The 22,322-nt window shown below is 41.0% G+C and overlaps 1 protein-coding gene across 1 annotated transcript in view; it reads right to left on the bottom strand.

Annotated features, from left to right (window-relative positions):
• Positions 1–20,080: 20,080 nt before the first annotated feature.
• Positions 20,081–22,322, bottom strand: part of LOC147361869 (ATP-binding cassette sub-family C member 4-like) — a 368,491-nt gene continuing 366,249 nt past the window's right edge. Inside the window, exon 31 of the mRNA XM_086328626.1 lies at positions 20,081–20,464. Coding sequence (XP_086184752.1) covers positions 20,420–20,464 — 45 coding nt within the window. The 3' untranslated portion in view covers positions 20,081–20,419. The remainder of the gene's footprint in view (positions 20,465–22,322) is intronic.

Genomic DNA, 22,322 nt, shown 5'->3' with positions numbered 1-22,322 from the left:
CTTTTAATTTCATGGCTGCAATCACCATCTGCAGTGATTTTGGAGCCAAAAAAAAAATAAAGTCTGACACTGTTTCCACTGTTTCCCTGTCTATTTCCCATGAAGTGATGGGACCAGTTGCTATGATCTTCATTTTCTGAATGTTGAGCTTTAAGCCAATTTTCTCACTCTCCTCTTTCACTTCCATCAAGAGGCTTTTTAGTTCCTCTTCACTTTCTGCCTTAAGGGTGGTGTCATCTGCATATCTGAGGTTATTGATATTTCTCCCAGCAGTCTTGATTCCAGCTTGTGCTTCTTCCAGCCCAGAATTTCTCATGATGTACTCTGCATATAAGTTAAATAAGCAGGGTGACAATATACAGCCTTGGCGTACTCCTTTTCCTATTTGGAACCAGTCTGTTGTTCCATGTCCAGTTCTAACTGTTGCTTCCTGACCTGCATATAGGTTTCTCAGGAAGTAAGTCAGGTGGTCTGGTCTTCCCATCTCTTTCAGAATTTTCCACAGTTAGGTCAGCACAAACTTATGAGCACCTGATCTACACCCTGCACACAGAAATGCACACTCCTGCTCCTGAAGAATCACTCTGTTTACTCTGTTTTTTCATCCAGGTACATTTTTTTTATATCCTTCGTATGTGCTTAGTTCAGCACAACCTATGAGCTTGCTGGGAGGCAAACCCTGGGAACTGTAACAGGATGAGCAGCTCGGCAGGAACTTCAGGAGCTGCTCCTGCCCAGGGAAGCTCAGGGAGCTCCAGGCCACTGGCCAAGCACAGGTCTGGCACATGTCTGTGACTGGACCATTCCTGTGCCTGGGGTTTGAGGTGTGTGTGTGTGTGTGTGTGCTCAGTCGTGACGACTCTCTGGGACCCCGTGGACAGAGGATGGGATTTCCCAGGCAGGAATATTTAGAGTAGGTTGCCATTTCCTCCTCCAGGGGCTGTTCCCCTACCTACGTCTCTTAGATCTCCTGCATTGGCAGGCAGATGCTTTACCACTAGCACCCCCTGGGAGGTTGAGAAATTGGTCTTATCATCCAGTGACAGGTGCTTCCTGGGTTAAAGTGGTAAAGAATCCACCTGCCAATCCAGGAGACACAGGAGACGTGAGTTAGATCCCTGAGTCCGGAAGACTCCCCAGAGGAGGAAATGGCTACGCAGTCCAGTATTCTTGCCTGGAAAATCCCATAGACAGACGAGCCTGGAGGGCTACAGTCACAAGGTCACAAAGAGTCATGCATGACTGAGCACAGCCAGTGACAAGTGCCTATGATATCTAGCATCCGAAAGTGCAGAGATGTAAGCTAATGAGTGTCCCAATAAACAGCAGCAGCCCCTTATTCTGCTTTGTGAGGCAGGATGTATTTTTACTTTATCACGTTTAATTTTAATGCAAGCTCAGACAGTATTAGGATCCCCATCTTACAGACAAGGAGACAAACCCACAGAGCTTAAGGACCTTGATCAACGTCATTCGACTCCTAACTGACATATGCAGCCTCTGTTCCAGCTCCACCGTGTCCCGGCAGGACCAGGAGGTCTACCTGCCCAAAGACCTGCTCAGCAGCTTCAGCCTGAGCCCCCCAGGTGTATCCGTGTGGTCTCTCCAGGCGCCCACAGCCCTTTTGCTCCTATTGCCCCTGACTCAGGTCCTTCCTTCTGCAGAGCAGCCCCCGAGAGCCCCACGGTCGGCAGGAGGACACCCTTGCCCCGTTCTGGCAGTTTCTCCCTGCAGCCAGCTCCCAGGGGTGGGGTCAGGCTAAGTTGTGAAGAAAATCAGGAGAGACGCAGGAAGGTGTGAGTTCATGGTCGACACCTTCCTCTGACCTGGGACCTCCTTCTCTTCTGCCTGATGCTTCCTGCTCCTCTCCACACTCCCCTCACCCTCATTACAAGTTTTCCTATAGTTCTGCTGTAGATCAAAGTCACCAGGGGAGGGGTTAGAATATAGGTTCCTAGAGGAGGAAATGGCAACCCACTCCAGCGTTCTTGCCTGGAGAATCCCAGGGACTGGGGAGTCTGGTGGGCTGCCATCTGGGGTCACACAGAGTCGGACATGACTGAAGCAACTTAGCAGCAGCAGCAGCAGCAGTAGGCTCCATTCCCTAAAGATCTGATTGAGGGAGTCACACAAGTGGGGCCTGGAAATTTGAATTTTTAACCAACACCCCCATTGGATATGATGCAGGGGGATCTCTGAACACTTTGAGAAGCATTTAACAGACCTGCCACTCACATCTGTGGGCCCTGGGTCAAGAGTATAAATGAAGCCCATTCTATATATTTAAATATTTAAAAGTTAAAAGTCAAGCTAACACATTGTCAAGTGCACCTTCATAACCACCTAGTAGGCTGGGATTCCTGGACCTCGGAGTTTGAAGCCAGAAGGGAGGACAGTAGAGGGAAGGCCCGCCCCAGCCCCCAGCCCTCCCCCTCTTCTTCCCACACCTGGCTCTGACCCTCTCTATGCTCTGAGGAATCCACTGCTCAAGCAAGAGCACCCCAAGCCTTCAAGTATAATGGGATTTATTGGAGCATTGGCTATGCTCCAATAAAACCTTATTTTTGAACACTGAAATTTGAATTTCATATAATTTTCCTATAAGACAAATATTCTTCTTTGGATTCTTTCAACCATTTAAAAATATTAATATAAAAACTGTTCTTAGCTTACAGGCCATAAGGAACAGATAGTGGGACAGACTTAGCCCCAAATCTCTAAAACACAAAGATGTTTTAAAATAACCACAACATCAATGTCCAACCTAAAAACAATTAGATAAACAGCTGTATCTTGACCACCTGTCGAGCTGGGGCATGGGCCCCAGGAAGAGGCCTGCACTGCCGCTGGAAGCAGGATTCTGGGCTCCAGGTGCTCAGAGCACGACCTGGAGGGGACGGAGCTCCAGGTGGCCATGCCCCTACCCCTCTCTGCCTGCCCCTGGGGAGTGTGCAACCACAGGAGGACGGAGCAGGGCCTCTAAACCAGCGCTTCTCTGACTGTACTGTACTGTGAGCAGGGCTCACCTGGGATCCAGAGATTCTGAGTCAGTGGGTCTGGGGTAGAGACAAGATTCCAACTGCCTCCCAGGCCAGCCTATGCTGCTGGTCCACATGCCACACTTAGAATAACAGAGCTCTGGGGCAGAGTGGGCAGAGGTTTCCTATAGAGGACCAGGAAATACATTTCCAGGATTTTCACATTGGATGATCTCTGCAACCCCTCAGCTCTCCTGCTGCTGCTGCTGCTACTAAGTCGCTTCAGTCGTGTCCGACTCTGTGCGACTCCATAGATGACAGCCCACCAGGCTCCCCCATCCCTGGGATTCTCCAGGCAAGAACCCTGGAGTGGGTTGCCATTTCCTCCTCCAATGCATGAAAGTGAAAAGTGAAAGTGAAGTCACTCAGTCATGTCTGACTCTTAGCGACCCCATGTACTGCAGCCTACCAGGCTCTTCCATCCATGGGATTTTCTAGGCAAGAGTACAGCTCTCCTAGTGGAGCACAAAGGCAGCCACAGACAAATATTAGTGAATGAGGATGGCTATGCTCCAATAAAACCTCATTTTTGAACACTGAAATTTGAATTTCATATAATTTTCCTATGAGACAAATATTCTTCTTTGGATTCTTTCAACCATTTAAAAATATTAATAAAAAAACTGTTCTTAGCTTACAGGCCATAAGGAACAGATAGTGGGACAGACTTAGCCCCAAATCTCTAAAACACAAAGATGTTTTAAAATAACCACATCAATTTCCAACCTAAAAACAATTACAAATAATTTTAACATCATCAAATACCCTTTTCGTTAATATATAATCACTGTTTAATCTGTCCTTTTATCCTTTCCCTGTCCCGCAGTAGCTCAGTATCCTGCACTCTGTAAATGTCATCATACTACTTAACACCAGTAGATGGCACTGATAATCGTGACATTAGCTAACAGTTTACACAAAGGAAGACATCATTTGTATGCAATTTGCAATTATAAATAAATATATGAACGCAAAAATTGAAAATAGCCTGTTGACTCTGTGTATCATGCATAAAAAGCTCAATACATTCCAATTTCAAGGAAAATTTTAATTTTGTTTTTAAATTTTACATAATTGTATTAGTTTTGCCAAATATCAAAATGAATCCATCACAGGTATACATGTGCTCCGCACCCTGAACCCTCCTCCCTCCTCCCTCCCCATACCATCCCTCTGGGTTGTCCCAGTGCACTAGCCCCAAGCATCCAGTATTGTGCATTGAACCTGGACAGAGGGAGAGGGTGGGAAGATTTGGGAGAATGGCACTGAAACATGTAAAATATCATGTATGAAACGAGATGCCAGTCCAGGTTCAATGCACAATAAAAGAAAAATTTTTATGTCAAACAATTTTTTTTTTAAAGAGGTAAGTAACATGAAAAGCTCCTGTCATCTTTACTAGGTCAACAATTTTTAGTGTTAAATAATGGAGGCCCTTATTTTTTATAATTTTCTGTTTAAGAAAAAAGCAAATTTAATCTATTTGCACAAATGATCTATGTTAAAACTCATTATAAATGTACTATCTGAATAAAAACATTTTCAAAACTTGCTCCAGTCTGTTGTGAAGGATGAGGACTTAGGATGTGAAATTTGGATGGAATCTTTAAGCCCATCTAGTTGACCCTTCCTCAGTTAACAGCAAACTTATATCACATTATGAAATCTCATAGCAATGTAATGGTTTTCTGTGCAATTTGCCATCTTTCTGCCAGTAATCTTCCCTTCTTCCCTCCAGCCCAATCCTGCTATAAACATAAGCTATTAAAAATATATAATTACTCAATAAAATTAGTTTCTGACTTTGGCATATTTTGTATAATTCATCTAGAAAAAGAAGTTAAAAAAATCATCAACGTGAGAGTACAAGTGAGATCATAATTACAGTCATACTCCAAATCTCAATATTGTGTCCTCCCACCTGCTTAAATACAACCAGTTCACCCAGCCGCAGAGGACCCAGTCCACGGGGAGTGGGAGAGAGATGTCTCAGAGCTGTTTATTTCCATTGGTATCTGAGGATGTCATGTGATTTACCCAAGACTACACAGGCCATTTGTGTGAGATGAGGGTCTTTTGACTCCAGGCTAACAGAATTCTAATTGGACCTGAGGGTTTGTACTTCATATGCAGTGCTGATATATTCAACACACTGCTTTTTTTAAACAAGTTAAAGTTCTTGTTGTTATAAAGTCTTCAAATTATACCTTTTTCTCCTGCTTGTTACTAGACTATAATATTTTTTTTCTAATTCCCATTCCTGTATCTAAATAAAGCCCCATTAGAAAATTTAACAATCCCAGTTTGAGGCAAATGAGGGCCTTATACATTGTTTCTCAAAGTCTAACAAACTCTTCCAAACTACTTGGAGAAGATGGGAAGTCCTACCCAGACAAACTGAATCAGAACTCCTGGGGAAGTTGAAGCCGGAATCTGAATGGTAACAAGCATCTTTCTTCCCCACAATTAGCAGTGCCATCTACTGGTGAAATGTAGTATGACAACATTTACAGAGTGCAGGACTCAGCTACTGTGGGACAAGTAAAGGATAAAAGGACAGATTAGACAGTGATTATATATTAAGACGATAGCGAATCTATCTTCTATGAAATAATTATAAATTCAAATTATTATATATAATATATATTCAAATTGTTATATATATAAATTGGTATTTGATTATGATAAAAATTATTGCTAATTGTTTTTAGGTGGGGCATTTGATACTGTGGTTATTTTTAAACACCCTTGTGTTTTAGAGATTTGCACAGAAAACTATTATATTGCTGTGAGATTTCATAAAAAAGCTTTTATTCAGATAGTACATTTAAAATGAGTTTTAACCTGCTAAAGTGTGAATTTTATTTCATCTAGAGTTGAAATAAAATTCAGTGAAATAATGAATTTGAATCTGCTTGGTGCAGAGTTTCCCAGACTTATCCATGATCTTAACAGTCAGTTCTTTAACAACAGCAGCAAAAATCTATGCAAGGATATATGTTCTTAAATGTAGTTTTTAAATATATGTAAGAACAATATTAAATACGTTTATAAGAGGTTATTACTGAAATAAGACAACGTCCCCTTTACAATGGTACAGCACACCTGGGGAGATCAGGAAATAAGGGCACCTCATGTGTCCATGTATGATGCCCATGGAGAGGTAAGCAGCATGCTATCTTCTCAACAGTCACCAGCCTGTTATGAGTCATAATTTCAGCAAATATTTGTGAGACTTTCAATTTTCCTTGTGTATTAAAACATTTATTTGTCTTGTGAATGGATCTGAAAGACCTACAGTTTTAAACCAAAAGTCAATTTTGTGGCTCTGAAAACACAAAAAATTGAACAATTCAGAATGAAGATGAATAATTTTAGCCTTCAGATCCTGAAAAACTGGAAGGAGAGCTATCCAAGATGAAATAATGATTTTCAGAGCAGCCCATTGCAAAAATGCCCCAATATTGCAAAACATGCCATTTATGTTCTTCTCCCCATTGTGATTACACCCTCTGTGCTCCAACAGAAACAGAATAAATGAAGAGACTTGATGTTGCATCTGATATGAAGTCTGACTCAGCCCCATTGCTCCAAATCTTAGTGCCTAATAAAGTAAGGGACATACAATAGAGTTCATTAAGAATGCATCCAGTATGTTGTTTTATAATAAAAAGTGTAAACTGAAAGATGCTTTATTTTTATATAGTCTTTATAATTTGTTCTCAACAAAATAGTTAAATTTGTATAAATTAATTAACTGTCCATTATAGTGTATGCTAAATCATATAAACTATAATAAAAAACAATTCAAGAGAAAATCTTCATGGCAAACAAACAAATACAGAGATGTTCAACATCACTAGCCATTAAGAAAATTCAAACTAAATGAGATACCACTACACATCCATTAGAATAGCTATGATTAAAAAGACTGACAAAACCAAGTGTTGATGAGGATGTCAGGAAGATGGAATTCTCATTTATTTCTTAACACAAGACACATTTATTCTCCTACAGTTCTGGAGGCCAGAAGTCTGAAATCAGGGGGCAGGTAGGCCCACACTCCCTCTGGAGGCTCTACCAGAGATCCTCCTCTTCCATCTTCCAGTGGCTGTTGGCTTTCCTTGACTTCCAGCTGCATCTCTCTCTGCTCCACCATCACATCACCTCTCCTCCACTTGTCTACCTCTAAGGTCTCTGAGCCTCTCTTATAAGGATACATGTTATGACACTTAGGATCCACCCAGATAATCTAGGATGAATTCCTCCTCTGGATATCCTTACTTACATCATTCACCATATTAGGTATTTTTCACAGATTCCAGGGATTAAGATACATATGTATCTTTAGACCACTGTTGTTGTTGCACCTCATTTTATGCTGATTGGTTTAGGTTTCAGGTCACTGCTATCTATAATCAATGTGTGCAGAAGATGAGAGTCCTCTGATGGACCAGGGGTTTGCCAACCCTCTGCTCATCAGGATCACCTCTCCCTCTAGTGATCCTGATCCCAGAGTTAGAGGAGTGGCTGGGCATCAGAAAAACCCCTGAGGTGATTCTACTGTGTAGCCAGGCTTGTAAACCAGTGATTTTGGCAGATCCAAAGTGGCTGCCACTCACTGGGGGTGCCGTGGATGAAAGTTGGGACAAAATCACAGCCCCCTAAATTACAATTACAGTTGTGCTGGTGTGCTCTGTTGATTGAGCAAAAAACTCTTATGAGGAGAGCTACCCTGGAATCAAGATAATCGCGATGGTGTGATCACTTACCTAGAGCCAGACATCCTGGAATGTGAAGTCAGTTGAATCTTAGAAAGCATCACTACGAACAAAGCTAGTGGAGGTGATGGAATTCCAGTGGAGCTATTTCAAATACTGAAAGATGATGCTGTGAAAGTGCTGCATTCAATATGCCAACAAATTTGGAAAACCCAGCAGTGGCCACAGGACTGGAAAAGGTCAGTTTTCATTCCAATCCCGAAGAAAGGCAATGTCAAAGAATGCTCAAACTATCACATAATTGCACTCATCTCACACGCTAGTAAAGTAATGTTCAAAATTCTCAAAGCCAGGCTTCAGCAATACGTGAACCATGAACTTCCAGATGTTCCAGCTGGTTTTAGAAAAAGCAGAGGAACCAGAGATCAAATTGCCAACATCCACTGGATCATCGAAAAAGCAAGAGAATTCCACACAAAAAAAAATCTATTTCTGCTTTATTGACTATGCCAAAGCCTTTGACTGTGTGGATCACAATAAACTGTGGAAAATTCTGAAATAGATGGGGATACCAGACCACCTGACTTACTTCCTGAGAAACCTATATGCATGTCAGGAAGCAACAGTTAGAACTGGACATGGAAAAACAGACTGGTTCCAAATAGGAAAAGGAGTACGCCAAGGCTGTATATTGTCACCCTGCTTATTTAACTTATATGCAGAGTACATCATGAGAAATGCTGTACTGGAAGAAACACAAGCTGGAATCAAGATTTCGGGGAGAAATCTCAATAACCTCAAATATGCAGATGACATCACCCTTAAGGCAGAAAATGAAGAGGAACTAAAAAGCCTCTTGATGAAGGTGAAAGAGGAGAGTGGAAATGTTGTCTTAAAACTCAACATTCAGAAAACGAAGATCATGGCAACTGGTCCTATCACTTCATGGGAAATAGATGGGGAAACAGTGGAAACAGTATCAGACTTATTTTTTTTTTTTGCTCCAAAATCACTGCAAATGGTGATTTCAGCCATGAAATTAAAAGATGTTTACTCCTTGGAAGGAAAGTTATGACCAACCTAGATAGCATATTCAAAAGCAGAGACATTACTTTGCCAACAAAGGTCTGTCTAGTCAAGGCTATGGTTTTTCCTGTGGTCATGTACGGATGTGAGAGTTGGACTGTGAAGAAAGCTGAGTGCCAAAGAATTGATGCTTTTGAACTGTGGTGTTGGAGAAGGCTCTTGAGAGTCCCTTGGACTGCAAGGAGATCCAACTGGTTAATTCTAAAGGAGATCGGTCCTGGGTGTTCATGGGAAGGACTGATGTTGAAGCTGAATCTCCAATACTTTATCCACCTCATGCAAAGAGTTGACTCAATAGAAAAGATACTGATGCTGGGAGGGATCGGGGGCAGGAGGAGAAGGGGACGACAGAGGATGAGATGGCTGGATGGCATCATCAACTCAATGGACATGAGTTTGAGTGAACTCTGGGAGTTGGTGATGGACAGGGAGGCCTGGCGTGCTGCAATTCATGGGGTCACAAAGAGTCGGACATGACTCAATGACTGAACTGAACTGAAGCCTAGAATCAGAAATATTTTAAACTTAAAATTATATTATATATTTTTTAACTTCAAAAATGAATATAGTAAAGTTGCAGGATATAAAATCAGCACACAGAAATCCCTTGCATTCCTATACACTAATAATGAGAAAACAGAAAGAGAAATTAAGGAAACAATTCCATTCATCATTGCAATGAAAAGAATAAAATACTTAGGAATATATCTACCTAAAGAAAAAAAAGACCTATATATAGAAAGCTATAAAACACTGGTGAAATAAATCAAAGAGGACACTAATAGATGGAGAAATATACCATGTTCATGGATCAGAAGAATCAATATAGTGAAAATGAGTATACTACCCAAAGCAATATATAGATTCAATGCAATCCCTATCAAGCTACCAACGGTATTTTTCACAGAGCTAGAACAAATCCTTTCACAATTTGTATGGAAATACAAAAAAAAAAAAAAAAAACTCAAATAGCCAAAGCAATCTTGAGAAAGAAGAATGGAACTGGAGGAAACAACCTGCCTGGCTTCAGGCTCTACTACAAAGCCACAGTCATCAAGACAGTATGGTACTGGCACAAAGACAGAAATATAGATCAATGGAACAAAATAGAAAGCCCAGAGATAAATCCACAAACCTATGGACACCTTATCTTTGACAAAGGAGGCAAGAATATACCATGGATTAAAGACAATCTCTTTAACAAGTGGTGCTGGGAAAACTGGTAAACCACTTGTAAAAGAATGAAACTAGAACACTTTCTAACACCATACACAAAAATAAACTCAAAATGGATTAAAGATCTAAACATAAGACCAGAAAATATAAAACTCCTAGAGGAGAACATAGGCAAAACACTCTCCGACATAAATCACAGCAGGATCCTCTATGACCCATCTCCCAGAATATTGGAAATAAAAGCAAAAATAAATAAATGGGACCTGCTGCTGCTAAGTCACTTCAGTCGTGTCCGACTCTATGCGACCCCTTAGACGGCAGCCGACTAGGCTCCCCTGTCCCTGGGATTCTCCAGGCAAGAACACTGGAGTGGGTTGCCATTTCCTTCTCCAATGCATGAAAGTGAAAAGTGAAAAGCGACTCCTAGCGACCCCATGGACTACACTCTACCAGGCTCCTTGGTCCATGGGATTTTCCAGGCAAGAGTACTGGAGTAGGTTGCCATTGCCTTCTCCAAAATGGGACCTAATAAAACTTAAAAACTTCTGCACAATAAAGGAAACTATAAGCTAGGTGCAAAGACAGCATTCAGAATGGGAGAAAATAATAGCAAATGAAGCAACTGACAAACAACTAATCTCAAAAATATACAAGCAATTCCTGCAGGTCAATTACAGAAAAATAAATGACTCAATCAAAAAATAGGCCAAAGAACTAAATAGACATTTCTCCAAAGAAGACATACAGATGGCTAACAAACACATGAAAAGATGCTCAACATTACTCATTATCAGAGAAATGCAAATCAAAACCACAATGCTGTACCATTTCACATCAGTCAGAATGGCTTCAATCCGACAGTCTACAAGCAATAAATGCTGGAGAGGATGTGGAGAAAAGGGAACCCTCTCACACTGTTGGTGGGAATGCAAACTAGTACAGCCACTATGCAGAACAATGTGGAGATTCCTTAAAAAACTGGAAATAGAATTGCCTTATGACCCAGCAATCCCACCGCTGGGCATACACACTGAGGAAACTAGAATTGAAAGAGACACATGTACCCCAATGTTCATTGCAGCATTATTTATAATAGCCAGGACATGGAAGCAACCTAGATGTCCATCAGCAGATGAATGGGTAAGAAATCTGCAGTACATATACACAATGGAGTATTACTCAGCCATTAAGAAGAATACATTTGAATTAGTTCTAATGAGGTGGATGAAACTGGAGCCATTCTACAGAGTGAAGTAAGCCAGAAATAAAAACAGCAATACAGTATCAGATCAGATCAGATCAGATCAGTCACTCAGTCATGTCCAAGTCTTTGCGACCCCATGAATCGCAGCATGCCAGGCCTCCCTGTCCATCACTAACTCCCAGAGTTCACTCAGACTCAGGTCCATCGAGTCAGTGATGCCATCCAGCCATCTCATCCTCTGTCGTCCCCTTCTCCTCTTGCCCCCAATCCCTCCCAGCATCAGAGTCTTTTCCAATGAGTCAACTCTTCCCATGAGGTAGCCAAAGTACTAGAGTTTCAGCTTTAGCATCATTCCTGCCAAAGAAATCCCTGGGATGATCTCCTTCAGAATGGACTGGTTGGATCTCCTTGCAGTCCAAGGGACTCTCAAGAGTCTTCTCCAACACCACAGTTCAAAAGCATCAATTCTTTGGCACTCAGCCTTAGCCTTCTTCACAGTCTAACTCTTACATCCATACATGACCACAGGAAAAACCATAGCCTTGACTAGACAAACCTTTGATGGCAAATTAATGTCTCTGCTTTTGAATATGCTATCTAGGTTGGACATAACTTTCCTTCCAAGGAGGAAGCACCTTTTAATTTCATGGCTGCAGCCACCATCTGTAGTGATTTTGGAGCCCAGAAAAATAAAGTCTGACACTGTTTCCACTGTTTCCCCATCTATTTCCCATGAAGTGGTGGGACCAGATGCCATGATCTTCGTTTTCTGAATGTTGAGCTTTAAGCCAACTTTTTCACTCTCCACTTTCACTTTCATCAAGAAGCTTTTGAATTCCTCTTCACTTTCTGCCATAAGGGTGGTGCCATCTGCATATCTGAGGTTATTGATATTTCTCCCGGCAATCCTGATTCCAGCTTGTGTTTCTTCCAGTCCAGCGTTTCTCATGATGTACTCTGCATATAAGTTAAATAAACAGGGTGACAATATACAGCCTTGACGTACTCCTTTTCTTATTTGGAACCAGTCTGTTGTTGCATGTCCAGTTTTAACTGTTCTTCCTGACTTGCATGCAAATTTCTCAAGAGGCAGATCAGGTGGTCTGGTATTCCCATCTCTTTCATAATTTTCCACAGTTTTTGTGATCCACACAGTCAAAGGCTTTGGCATAGTCAATAAAGCAGAAATAGATGTTTTTCTGGAACTCTCTTGCTTTTTCCATGATCCAGCGGATGTTGGCAATTTATACTAACGCATATATATGGAATTTAGAAAGATTGTAACAATAACCCTGTATGTGAGACAGCAAAAGAGACACAGATATATAGAACAGTCTTTTGGACTCTGTGGGAGAGGGAGATGGTGGGATAATTTGGGAGAATGGCACTGAAACATGTATAATATCATATATGAAATGAATCGCCAGTCCAAGTTTGATGCATGATACTGGTTACTTGGGGCTGGTGCACTGGGACGATCCAGAGGGATGGTACAGGGAGGGAGGAGGGAGGGGGTTTGGGGTGGGGAACACGTGTATACCTGTGGTGGACTCATGTTGATGTATGGCAAAACCAATACAATATTATAAAGTAATTAACCTCCAATTAAAATAAATTTTTAAAAATAAACTTAAACTTAAAACCCTATCTCCTACATGAGTTTGAAAAAGAGCATCACATGTTTTCTCGACATTCCATTTATTTTTGTTTATAGTTAACAGTAGGTAAGCATATGCATTGAGGATTGCCTCCCAACAGTTCTTTGTGGTCCTTGTCCACTGGATGGGAACGGCACATTCATACCCGAGCTGCCAGCTTTCCTCTGCCTCCCATAGAGATGGCAGGGGACTGGAGGGTCATGGTAGGTACAGGGACATCAATAAAGGCAGAGAGTGCTATGCATTCCTGCTCATGTGTGGTGCCCAGACTCTCAAAGATTACCTGTAATTGTGTGCGTGTGCATGTGTACACACATACAGCAGGCATGGCTAGGCTGAGTCCTGCAGGTAACATGAGGAAAGATAACTCGAGCTCCCACCTACAGAGTGCAGGTGAGGAGTGGTGGCCAGGTGAACTCACTGGGTATCACCACATTCATATTTGCAAGCAGGATCTCATCCCTTTATTTTTTAAAACTTTTTTGAAGAACTTAGCATCATTTTTTTTATTTAAGTATTGTTGATTTACAATATTATGTTAGTTTCAAGTGGACAGCAAAGATGATTCAGTTATATATATAATATGTACACTATATATATATATATAATATTTTTTTCAGATTCTTTTCCATGAAGGTTATTAAAATATATTGAATATTGTTCCCTGTGCTCTACAGTAGGTTCTTGCTGGCAGAGCTGGTAGGGGAGGACCAGGGCCTGTAGTGTGAGAACAGAGCCCATGGATGCATCAGGACATGGGCAAAGAGGGGACCAGGTTGCCCTTAGAACAGGGCAAGAGACCTCTGCCCTGAGCCACACACTTTAGTGAACCCCAGTCTAGTCCTCCGCTGACACACTCCTCCCAGTCCCCATAGGGTGAAGCCCCTAAGAGCCAAGGGGACACACCCCAGTCCAGAGCCCTCTCCTCCAGGTGCTTGCTTGGCAAAGTGTGGTCCACAGAGCACCAGCATCAACATCCCATATGGCACCAGCAATGAAGGTGCAGAGTCTTAACCATTCAACTGACAGGGAATTACCACTATGGTCTAATTTTAAATATAAATATGGTAACAAATATGGTAACAAAGAAGGTAGTAGAGCTAACTACATATCCAGTATTGTTCTAAAGTAGTGCTTCTCACATCTCAGATTGAGTCAGCTTTTATATTTTCAGCCCATTGCAACCTAATCACTGATCCATTGTGCACAGTTAGTGTGCAGCTCAGCCACATGCACCTCCCATTGCAAGTGCAACACTCACAATGGTCCCTGGGCTGTTCAAGATCCCACCCATCCTGAGTATGGATGTCACTGCAACAGCAGATGGCTGTGAGTTTCTACTTTCTTGAATTTTCTGTACTTATTTCAGACCTGGTTACAAACAGGTCATGAACTGGCACTAGCTCACAGACCATATTCTGTGACTGTCTCTGATGTATTTAATCTTTGAAATTGCTCTCTGAGAAACATACTACTCCCATCTCAACGTTACAAAGAAACTGAAGCACAGTGGGCTTCCCAACCTTAACAGCCCACAATTAACAGGTAGCAGAACTCGTATCCAAACCCAGTCAGTAATGCCCAGAGGAGCCAGTATTTGTCCCTAGAAGGCTGACTCCAGAGCTTGTGCTCCTCCCCATGTGCTTACATCATTTTAACTATATGTTAAATGAAGAGGAACAGTTATAACTTAGGCTGTCAGATGAGAACCTACTCAAATACATCCTTTACAGTCTCTTACCTACTTTCAAACATACCCATCTTGCTCTCTTCTCTTGATGATTAAGAATCACCAAGGTCAGTGATTCCATCCTTTGCTTCTTTGGATGCTTTCTGTCCATCCATCATCCAACCAAAGCAACTGCTCAAGAGCAGAAGTTATATTCATTTTCCAGATGAAGAAGCTGAGATTCAGAAGCTGAGACTTACCTATGCAAGTAATTAAGGCTACATGGCTATATGGTATCCAGAGCCCATTTTGTCAAGGTTGGTGCCAGTTTATTATGTTGGTAACTCAGCTAGTTATTTCCTTTCACTCCCAAGTGTCCCAGTTGGACACTACACTTTTTGAACACTTACACTGCTAGCAAGTAGCAGATAAAGAATTGGCATGCAGATCAATGTGACTGACTCCAAACCCAGGGCTTTCTGTTATCCCAGGCTGCTGCTGCTGCTGCTGGTGCTAAGTCACTTCAGTTGTGTCTGACTCTGTGCAACCCCATAGATGGCAGCCCACCAGGCTCTCCCAACCCTGGGATTCTCCAGGCAAGAACACTGGAGTGGGTTGCCGTTTCCTTTTCCATTGCATGAAAGTGAAAAGTGAAAGTGAAGTCCCTCAGTTGTGTCCCCGTGAACTGCAGCCTACCAGGCTCCTCCGTCCATGGGATTTTCCAAGCAAGAGTACTTGGGTGGGTTTCCATTGCCTTCTCCAGGCTACCTCTTAAAATTTCAAAATCATAACGTTCAGAAAGAATATTTGTTTTCAGTCAAAATTCATTCAGCAATGAGCATCCCTTATGTTGTTTGACAGACACTGTGCTGTAAGGCTAGCCAGGTGACTCAGTGATAAAGAATCTGCCTGCCAATGCAGGAGATGCAGGTATGATCCCTGGGTCCAGAAAATCCCCTGGAAAAGGAAATGACAACCCACTTCAGTATTCTTACCTGGGAGATCCCATGGACAGAGGAGCCTAGTGGCCTACAATCCATGGGATTGCAAAAGAGTTGGACACAATTTAGCGACTAATGAACAACAAAAATGTGATAGACATTGTGCTGCAAGATGTAATTAAAAAGTAAACAGGGTACAGTTTAAAGTTTTTAGAAGCTTGTGGTTTAGTAAGAAAACAAACCACCTATGAATACTCATAATCAGGGTAGGCTACATAATTTACAGAACCCAGTGCAAAATGGAAAAAGAAGGACCCTTGTTCAAAAATTAAGTATTTCAAGATGGTGAGAACAGGCACTAGCCAAGCATTATTGGGTTTAACAAATGAGAGGTGACCAGGGTATCAGAGAAATAAGCATTAACTAGGATGATGAATGATCTTGAGATTGCTTCCTAGAAGAAGTGACAACTGGGCTGACCCTACAGAATGAGGATTTCTCCCCTACATGGACTTCCTCCTTTATTTTTTAAACCATAGGGAATACCAGAGAATCAGTTACTCAGTCATTTTAGTGAAACATCAATCACCAAGAGTTTCCATCACAGTGCACACTCATCACCTACCTCTGGAGCTGTGACACACCCATGAGGGGCATGCAGTTGTGCTGTTCAGACCTCCCTTCACGGACTCATTGCCCAGCCACTAGAAGTGCTGCTAGTGGGTGACTTTAAGCCACCAGCCGCCCTGGGCGCAACCTTTGTACAATGACCCATCCAGGTGGATGTATGAAAAGCTGGCCAGTGGATATGTCACAACAATCCCAAAGGGTCATCACATCAGAACTCCCATGGATCAGCTAAGGTCATCTGGCCAGTGCTCCAGCTTGATTTTTTCCTCTGCCCTATCCCATTTCTTCCCTCTTGATTCCACAAGTGCTGATCCTAATGGCACCCTTAATACATATGCCAATACTGAACTCCATCCAAGACTGCATGTCAGAGAAACAATCTGTAGCATGTATCAAAAAACATTCAGTTCTTGACCAGGATTTTTATTTGAAAACACTGTTTACATACATAATATTTCTAAATCACCAAGTAAATATATAAAATGGAAACAAGGACTCTCTGTGTGAGTGTGGTTATCTTTGGTTTAAAATCCTCAATCTAATGTCTGACTAAAACAAAATTAAGTTTTAGGTTAATAACAAAAGAAAATTAATATGTTGAACCATATGAAACTGCCGTTTTTATAGGTTAAAACAAGGCTGTATGTGATTTTCACATGGTTTAATCTCATAGTAAAAAGCAATTCGCATTTGAAATTTAGAGAACATTACACTTATGAATAACTCATGGGTAAAAGATATAATGAATAAAATTAAAAATTAGAAAATACCTAAATACAATGGTTATTGATCAGTGCTAAGTACCAAAACTTGTAGTTGCAGCTAAAGTGAGTCTTAGGGGGAAAAAGTAGGCTTTGTGTACTTAATTTTTAACTTAATCACTTTTCTAATATAAGTTTCTAATTTAAGAATTTAGTGAAAAATATCACAAAGTAAATGAAGAAAAGTTAAAGGAAAGAAAAAATAATATAGTGAAACTACCAAAAAAAAAAAAAGGAAAAGAAACCCACCAAAGGGTCAATGAAGCAAAAAAAATTATTCTTTGAAAATTAATAGGAAAAAGTCATTCAAGACTTTAAAATAAATAAATTTAAAAAAAATTAAAAACTTAAAATTAAAAAAAAGACTTTTCAAGGAAAAAAACAGGGCAGAGTCACAAAGTTAAAAAGCAAAGAACAACATAATTTTAGATGCAGCAGAGATTAAACATTTAAGATACTATGAATAATTTTATGCCAGTCAAGCTCAACACTCACAGAAACAAATCCACTGCTAAAGAAATAAAACTTCACCAAAAATGACTCTGTAGAAATAACACACTGAAAAGTACTAATATAATTAACAAAAATTAAATAGATGTTGATTGTTGTACAATATTGTGGATACAATTAATGCCACTGAATTGTATGTTTAAAAATGGTAATATGGCAAATTTTATGTTATCTATACTGTACCATCGGAGAAGGCAATGGCACCCGACTCCAGTACTCTTGCTTGGAAAATCCCATGGACGGAGGAGCCTGGTGGGCTGCAGTCCATGGGGTCGCTACAAGTCAGACACGACTGAGAGACTTCACTTTCATTTTTCACTTTCATGCATTGGAGGAAGAAATGGAAACCCACTCCAGAATTCTTGCCTGGAGAATCCCAGGGACGGGGGAGCCTGGTGGGCTGCCATCTATGGGGTCGCACAGAGTCGGACATGACTGAAGCGACTTAACAGCAGTATCAGATCAGATCAGATCAGTCGCTCAGTCGTGTCCGACTCTTTGCGACCCCATGAATCTCAGCATGCCAGGCCTCCCTGTCCATCACTAACTCCCAGAGTTCACTCACACTCACGTCCATCGAGGCAGTGATGCCATCCAGCCATCTCATCCTCTGTCGTCCCCTTCTCCTCCTGCCCCCAATCCCTCCCAGCATCACAGTCTTTTCCAATGAGTCAACTCTTCACATGAGGTGGCCAAAGGACTGGAGTTTCAGCTTTGGCATCATTTCTTCCAAAGAAATCCCAGGGCTGATCTCCTTCAGCATGGACTGGTTGGATCTCCTTGCAGTCCAAGGGACTCTCAAGAGTCTTCTCCAACACCACAGTTCAAAGGCATCAATTCTTAGGTGCTCAGCTTTCTTCACAGTCCAACTCTCACATCCATACATGACCACAGGAAAAACCATAGCCTTGACTAGATGGACCTTTGTTGGCAAAGTAATGTCTCTGCTTTTGAATATGCTATCTAGGTTGGTCATAACTTTCCTTCCAAGGAGTAAGCGTCTTTTAATTTCATGGCTGCAGTCACCATCTGTAGTGATTTTGGAGCCCAGAAAAATAAAGTCTGACACTGTTTCCACTGTTTCCCCATCTATTTCCTATGAAGTGGTGGGACCAGATGCCATGATCTTCGTTTTCTGAATGTTGAGCTTTAAGCCAACTTTTTCACTCTCCACTTTCACTTTCATCAAGAGGCTTTTTATTTCTCTTCACTTTCTGCCATAAGGGTGGTGTCATCTGCATATCTGAGGTTATTGATATTTCTCTGGGAAATCTTGATTCCAGTTTTTGTTTCTTCCAGTCTGGCGTTTCTCATGATGTACTCTGCATATAAGTTAAATAAACAGGGTGACAATATACAGCCTTGACGAACTCCTTTTCCTATTTGGAACCAGTCTGTTGTTCCATGTCCAGTTCTAACTGTTGCTTCCTGACCTGCATACAAGTTTCTCAAGAGGCAGATCAGGTGGTCTGGTATTCCCATCTCTTTCAGAATTTTCCACAGTTTCTTGTGATCCACACAGTCAAAGGCTTTGGCATAGTCAATAAAGCAGAAATAGATGTTTTTCTGGAACTCTCTTGCTTTTTCGATGATCCAGCGGATGTTGGCCATTTGACCTCTGGTTCCTCTGCCTTTTCTAAAACCAGCTTGACCATCTGGAAGTTCATGGTTCATGTATTGCTGAAGCCTGGCTTTGAGAATTTTGAGCATTACTTTACTAGCATGTGAGATGAGTGCAATTGTGCGGTAGTTTGAGCATTCTTTGGCATTGCCTTTCTTTGGGATTGGGATGAAAACTGACCTTTTCCAGTCCTGTGGCCACTGCTGAGTTTTCCGAATTTGCTGGCATATTGAGTGCAGCACTTTCACAGCATCATCTTTCAGGATTTGGAATAGTTCAACTGGAATTCCATCACCTCCACTAGCTTTGTTCGTAGTGATACTTTCTGAGGCCCACTTGACTTCACATTCCAGAATGTCTGGCTCTAGGTGAGTGATCACACCATTGTGATTATCTGGGTCATGAAGATCTTTTTTGTACAGTTCTTCTGTGTATTCTTGCCATCTCTTCTTAATATCTTCTGTTTCTGTTAGGTCCATACCATTTCTGTCCTTTATCGAGCTCATCTTTGCATGAAATGTTCCTTTGGTATCTCTGATTTTCTTGAAGAGATCCCTAGTCTTTCCCATTTTGTTGTTTTCCTCTATTTCTTTGCAGTGTACCATAAAATAAATGTTAAAAAAATCCCCAATCTAGAAGACAATCAATGATCATGTCTGTTCTTCATTATCAAATGCCCTCAAAGGGTTCTTATTTTGAGAAAGCATGTTTTCTCTCCCTTCTCTTTTAAGATATAAAATTAAATATTGTCCTTCTGTATCTTAATCACATATCTTCTTTTTCGGGAGCACCACTCTCCCCTATAATATCACTTAGAGTATATTTTTTGTTTTTCCTATCAGTTTTCTCTGTAGTATTTTAACCAGAGGCCTTTGGGTGAAATAATTGATCCTAGTTATATTAAAGGCAGTTGTGAAACAAAACAGCAACATCACAGTTTTCAAGTAAACAGAATCCTTGATATAACTGGAAAGTAATATGTAATTCTGGGAACAGTAAAAAAAAAAAAAATCTGTGACAAATTTGTTTTATAACTTAGAAAATAAGCTTTAGCTCTGGACTCTCTCAAGGCAAAAAACCTGGGAGACAGATTTTATTGGTGGCTTGCTTCTCAGATTTGGATAAAGAAAAGAAAATAGTATAACCTTTCAAAATTATTAAGTCATTTTGTAAGAGTTTGAAATCACTGTGTGAAGTTGGAGAGAGATAACTCCAAATAAACTAACATCTTGTATGTGTAAATATTTGTTGCTGGTATAAAGAAGTACAATTTAGTTTATGCAAGGCAAATACTATTGAAGAAATGCCTTCAGAATAGACTTGACTTCACAGGAGGATCACACTGCTATCTCAAAAATAGTTAAGATTAAGGTCTGTCCATTGGAAGCATTCATAACCACACAGTCACTGAGCATCATCATTATCTGGATAATTCCTTTTGAAGTACACCTGAAAAAAAAAAAAAAGAAAGAAAGAAAAACAACACACTTAAAAGCTGTAAAGTCCTTTCTAAAGCAACACATTTCTAGGGTCACTTTTTCATGTGAAACAAATCATAACACTAATGGAGGCACAATTTTTAAACCCAGTGATGTGTTTATTCTATGAAGGATGTCTCCCCATTAAAACCCTCAATGGGGCTGGGTTGAATGCCAAACGTGATTCCCTTGGGTTCTAATCATTCTGATTCACAGATAAGCTTTAATCACTAATTGATAACCAAAATCATTTTACAGAATTAAAACATGGAGATAAATTATAAACAAGATGACAAAGAGGCTGGGATCTAGTGTCTGCATGAGGGTGTCTCACTTTTACACAAAAATGAGCACCATCAATCTAGATGTTAATATCAGGTTTGCCAGGCCTTTGAATTCTTGAATTTTACCAATTTCTAGCTGAACTGGAAGAGACAGAGGTTTTCTGATAAATGTATAATCAGAACATAAAGGAAGTGAAGTGCTGTCAAATTTGTCCATTCCACAATCATCAGTTTTTGTAGCTGCACCATATCTTGGTTTCTTGATGAATGCACATAACAAAATGATATAATGTCAAGACTTGTGAGCTCTTACCTCTAAATGTGTTTGGGTGAAAAAGGACTTCAAATGTCATTTTTTTTCCCCCAAATAAGAATGTGTGAACTTTTGTTTGAGTGTTTAAAACACAAAATGTGCCATCTATCTGAAGCTGACTCATGTCATGAGCTAGGTTGCTAGGTCATGTGATCCAGATTCATTTTATGAAACTTGATTCTAAGTCCATTTGTAAATGTTATCAACAAAGTTATCATGAGAGATAGTGGGCTTCACATATGAAACAGAAAAGCTCTGAGACACCTACCTTTATATTAAGTGTACTTTTTCTCATTACACACTTGCTATTCCCTAAAGAGCACTGCATATGAAATGATATATATCAAAATGTCCCTTAAGTTAAGGATAAAAACAAGAAATTCTCCAAGAATGTTTAGGGCCCATGGATGAAATCTCAGGCTAGTTCCATTACAAATGCAAGGATTAAAAAAAAAAAGATCGGGGAGGGGAAGCTTTGGATCCAGTGGTTCAGAATCCACCTGCCAATGCAGAGGACAAAGGTTTGATCCCTAGTCCAGGAAGATCCACATATCATAGGGCAGCTAAGCCTGTGTGCCATAACTACTGAGTCCACATGTCTCTATTATGAATCCTGTATGCCACAGCTACTGAAGCCAGTGCACCCTAGAGCTCATGCTCTATAACAAGAGAAGTAAGAAAAGCCTGCACACCACAACTATAGAATAGCCCCCTGCTCACCACAACTAGAGAAAGCCTGTGTGCAGTAATGAAGACCCAGCACAGCAAAAACTAGATAAATAAATAAAATTTTTTAAAGTAAAAAAAGTAAGCCCTTTTAAGGTGGTATTGTTGGGGGCACTCAAGTTGAGGGGCAAGCCCCCATAGGCGCTTCTTTATCTGTGTACTCTGAGGTGGCAGGGTACTGCCTACATGAGCTCCAGGGGTAGGTGTAAGCTGATGCTGCCACCTCAGACCCCAGAGGCAGGCACGGACAGATGCTACTACCACCTCCAACGGTCCTGTGAGTTGATGCAAGTCACTTCCCCCACCTTCCTTGAAGTATGCCTGGCTCACCACCACTGCCAAGGCACCCGTGACTGGGAGCCAAGTGCCTTCCTGGAGAGTGCACATGCCATACACCCACACAACTGCACACCCCCATCAAGGGGAAAATAGCCAGCATATGCTGAGGAAATAGATGGCATGCATCAAAACCTAAAACAGTCCTCCTACCCACCCCCCCAAAAAAA

Source organism: Bos grunniens, chromosome 12, assembly GCF_055505025.1.
Source record: "Bos grunniens cultivar Pamir isolate PY7600 chromosome 12, Bosgru_T2T1.0, whole genome shotgun sequence".
Taxonomy (NCBI): domain Eukaryota; kingdom Metazoa; phylum Chordata; class Mammalia; order Artiodactyla; family Bovidae; genus Bos; species Bos grunniens.
The sequence above is the reverse complement of the archived record's forward strand: the minus strand, read 5'-3'. Positions and strand labels throughout refer to the sequence as shown.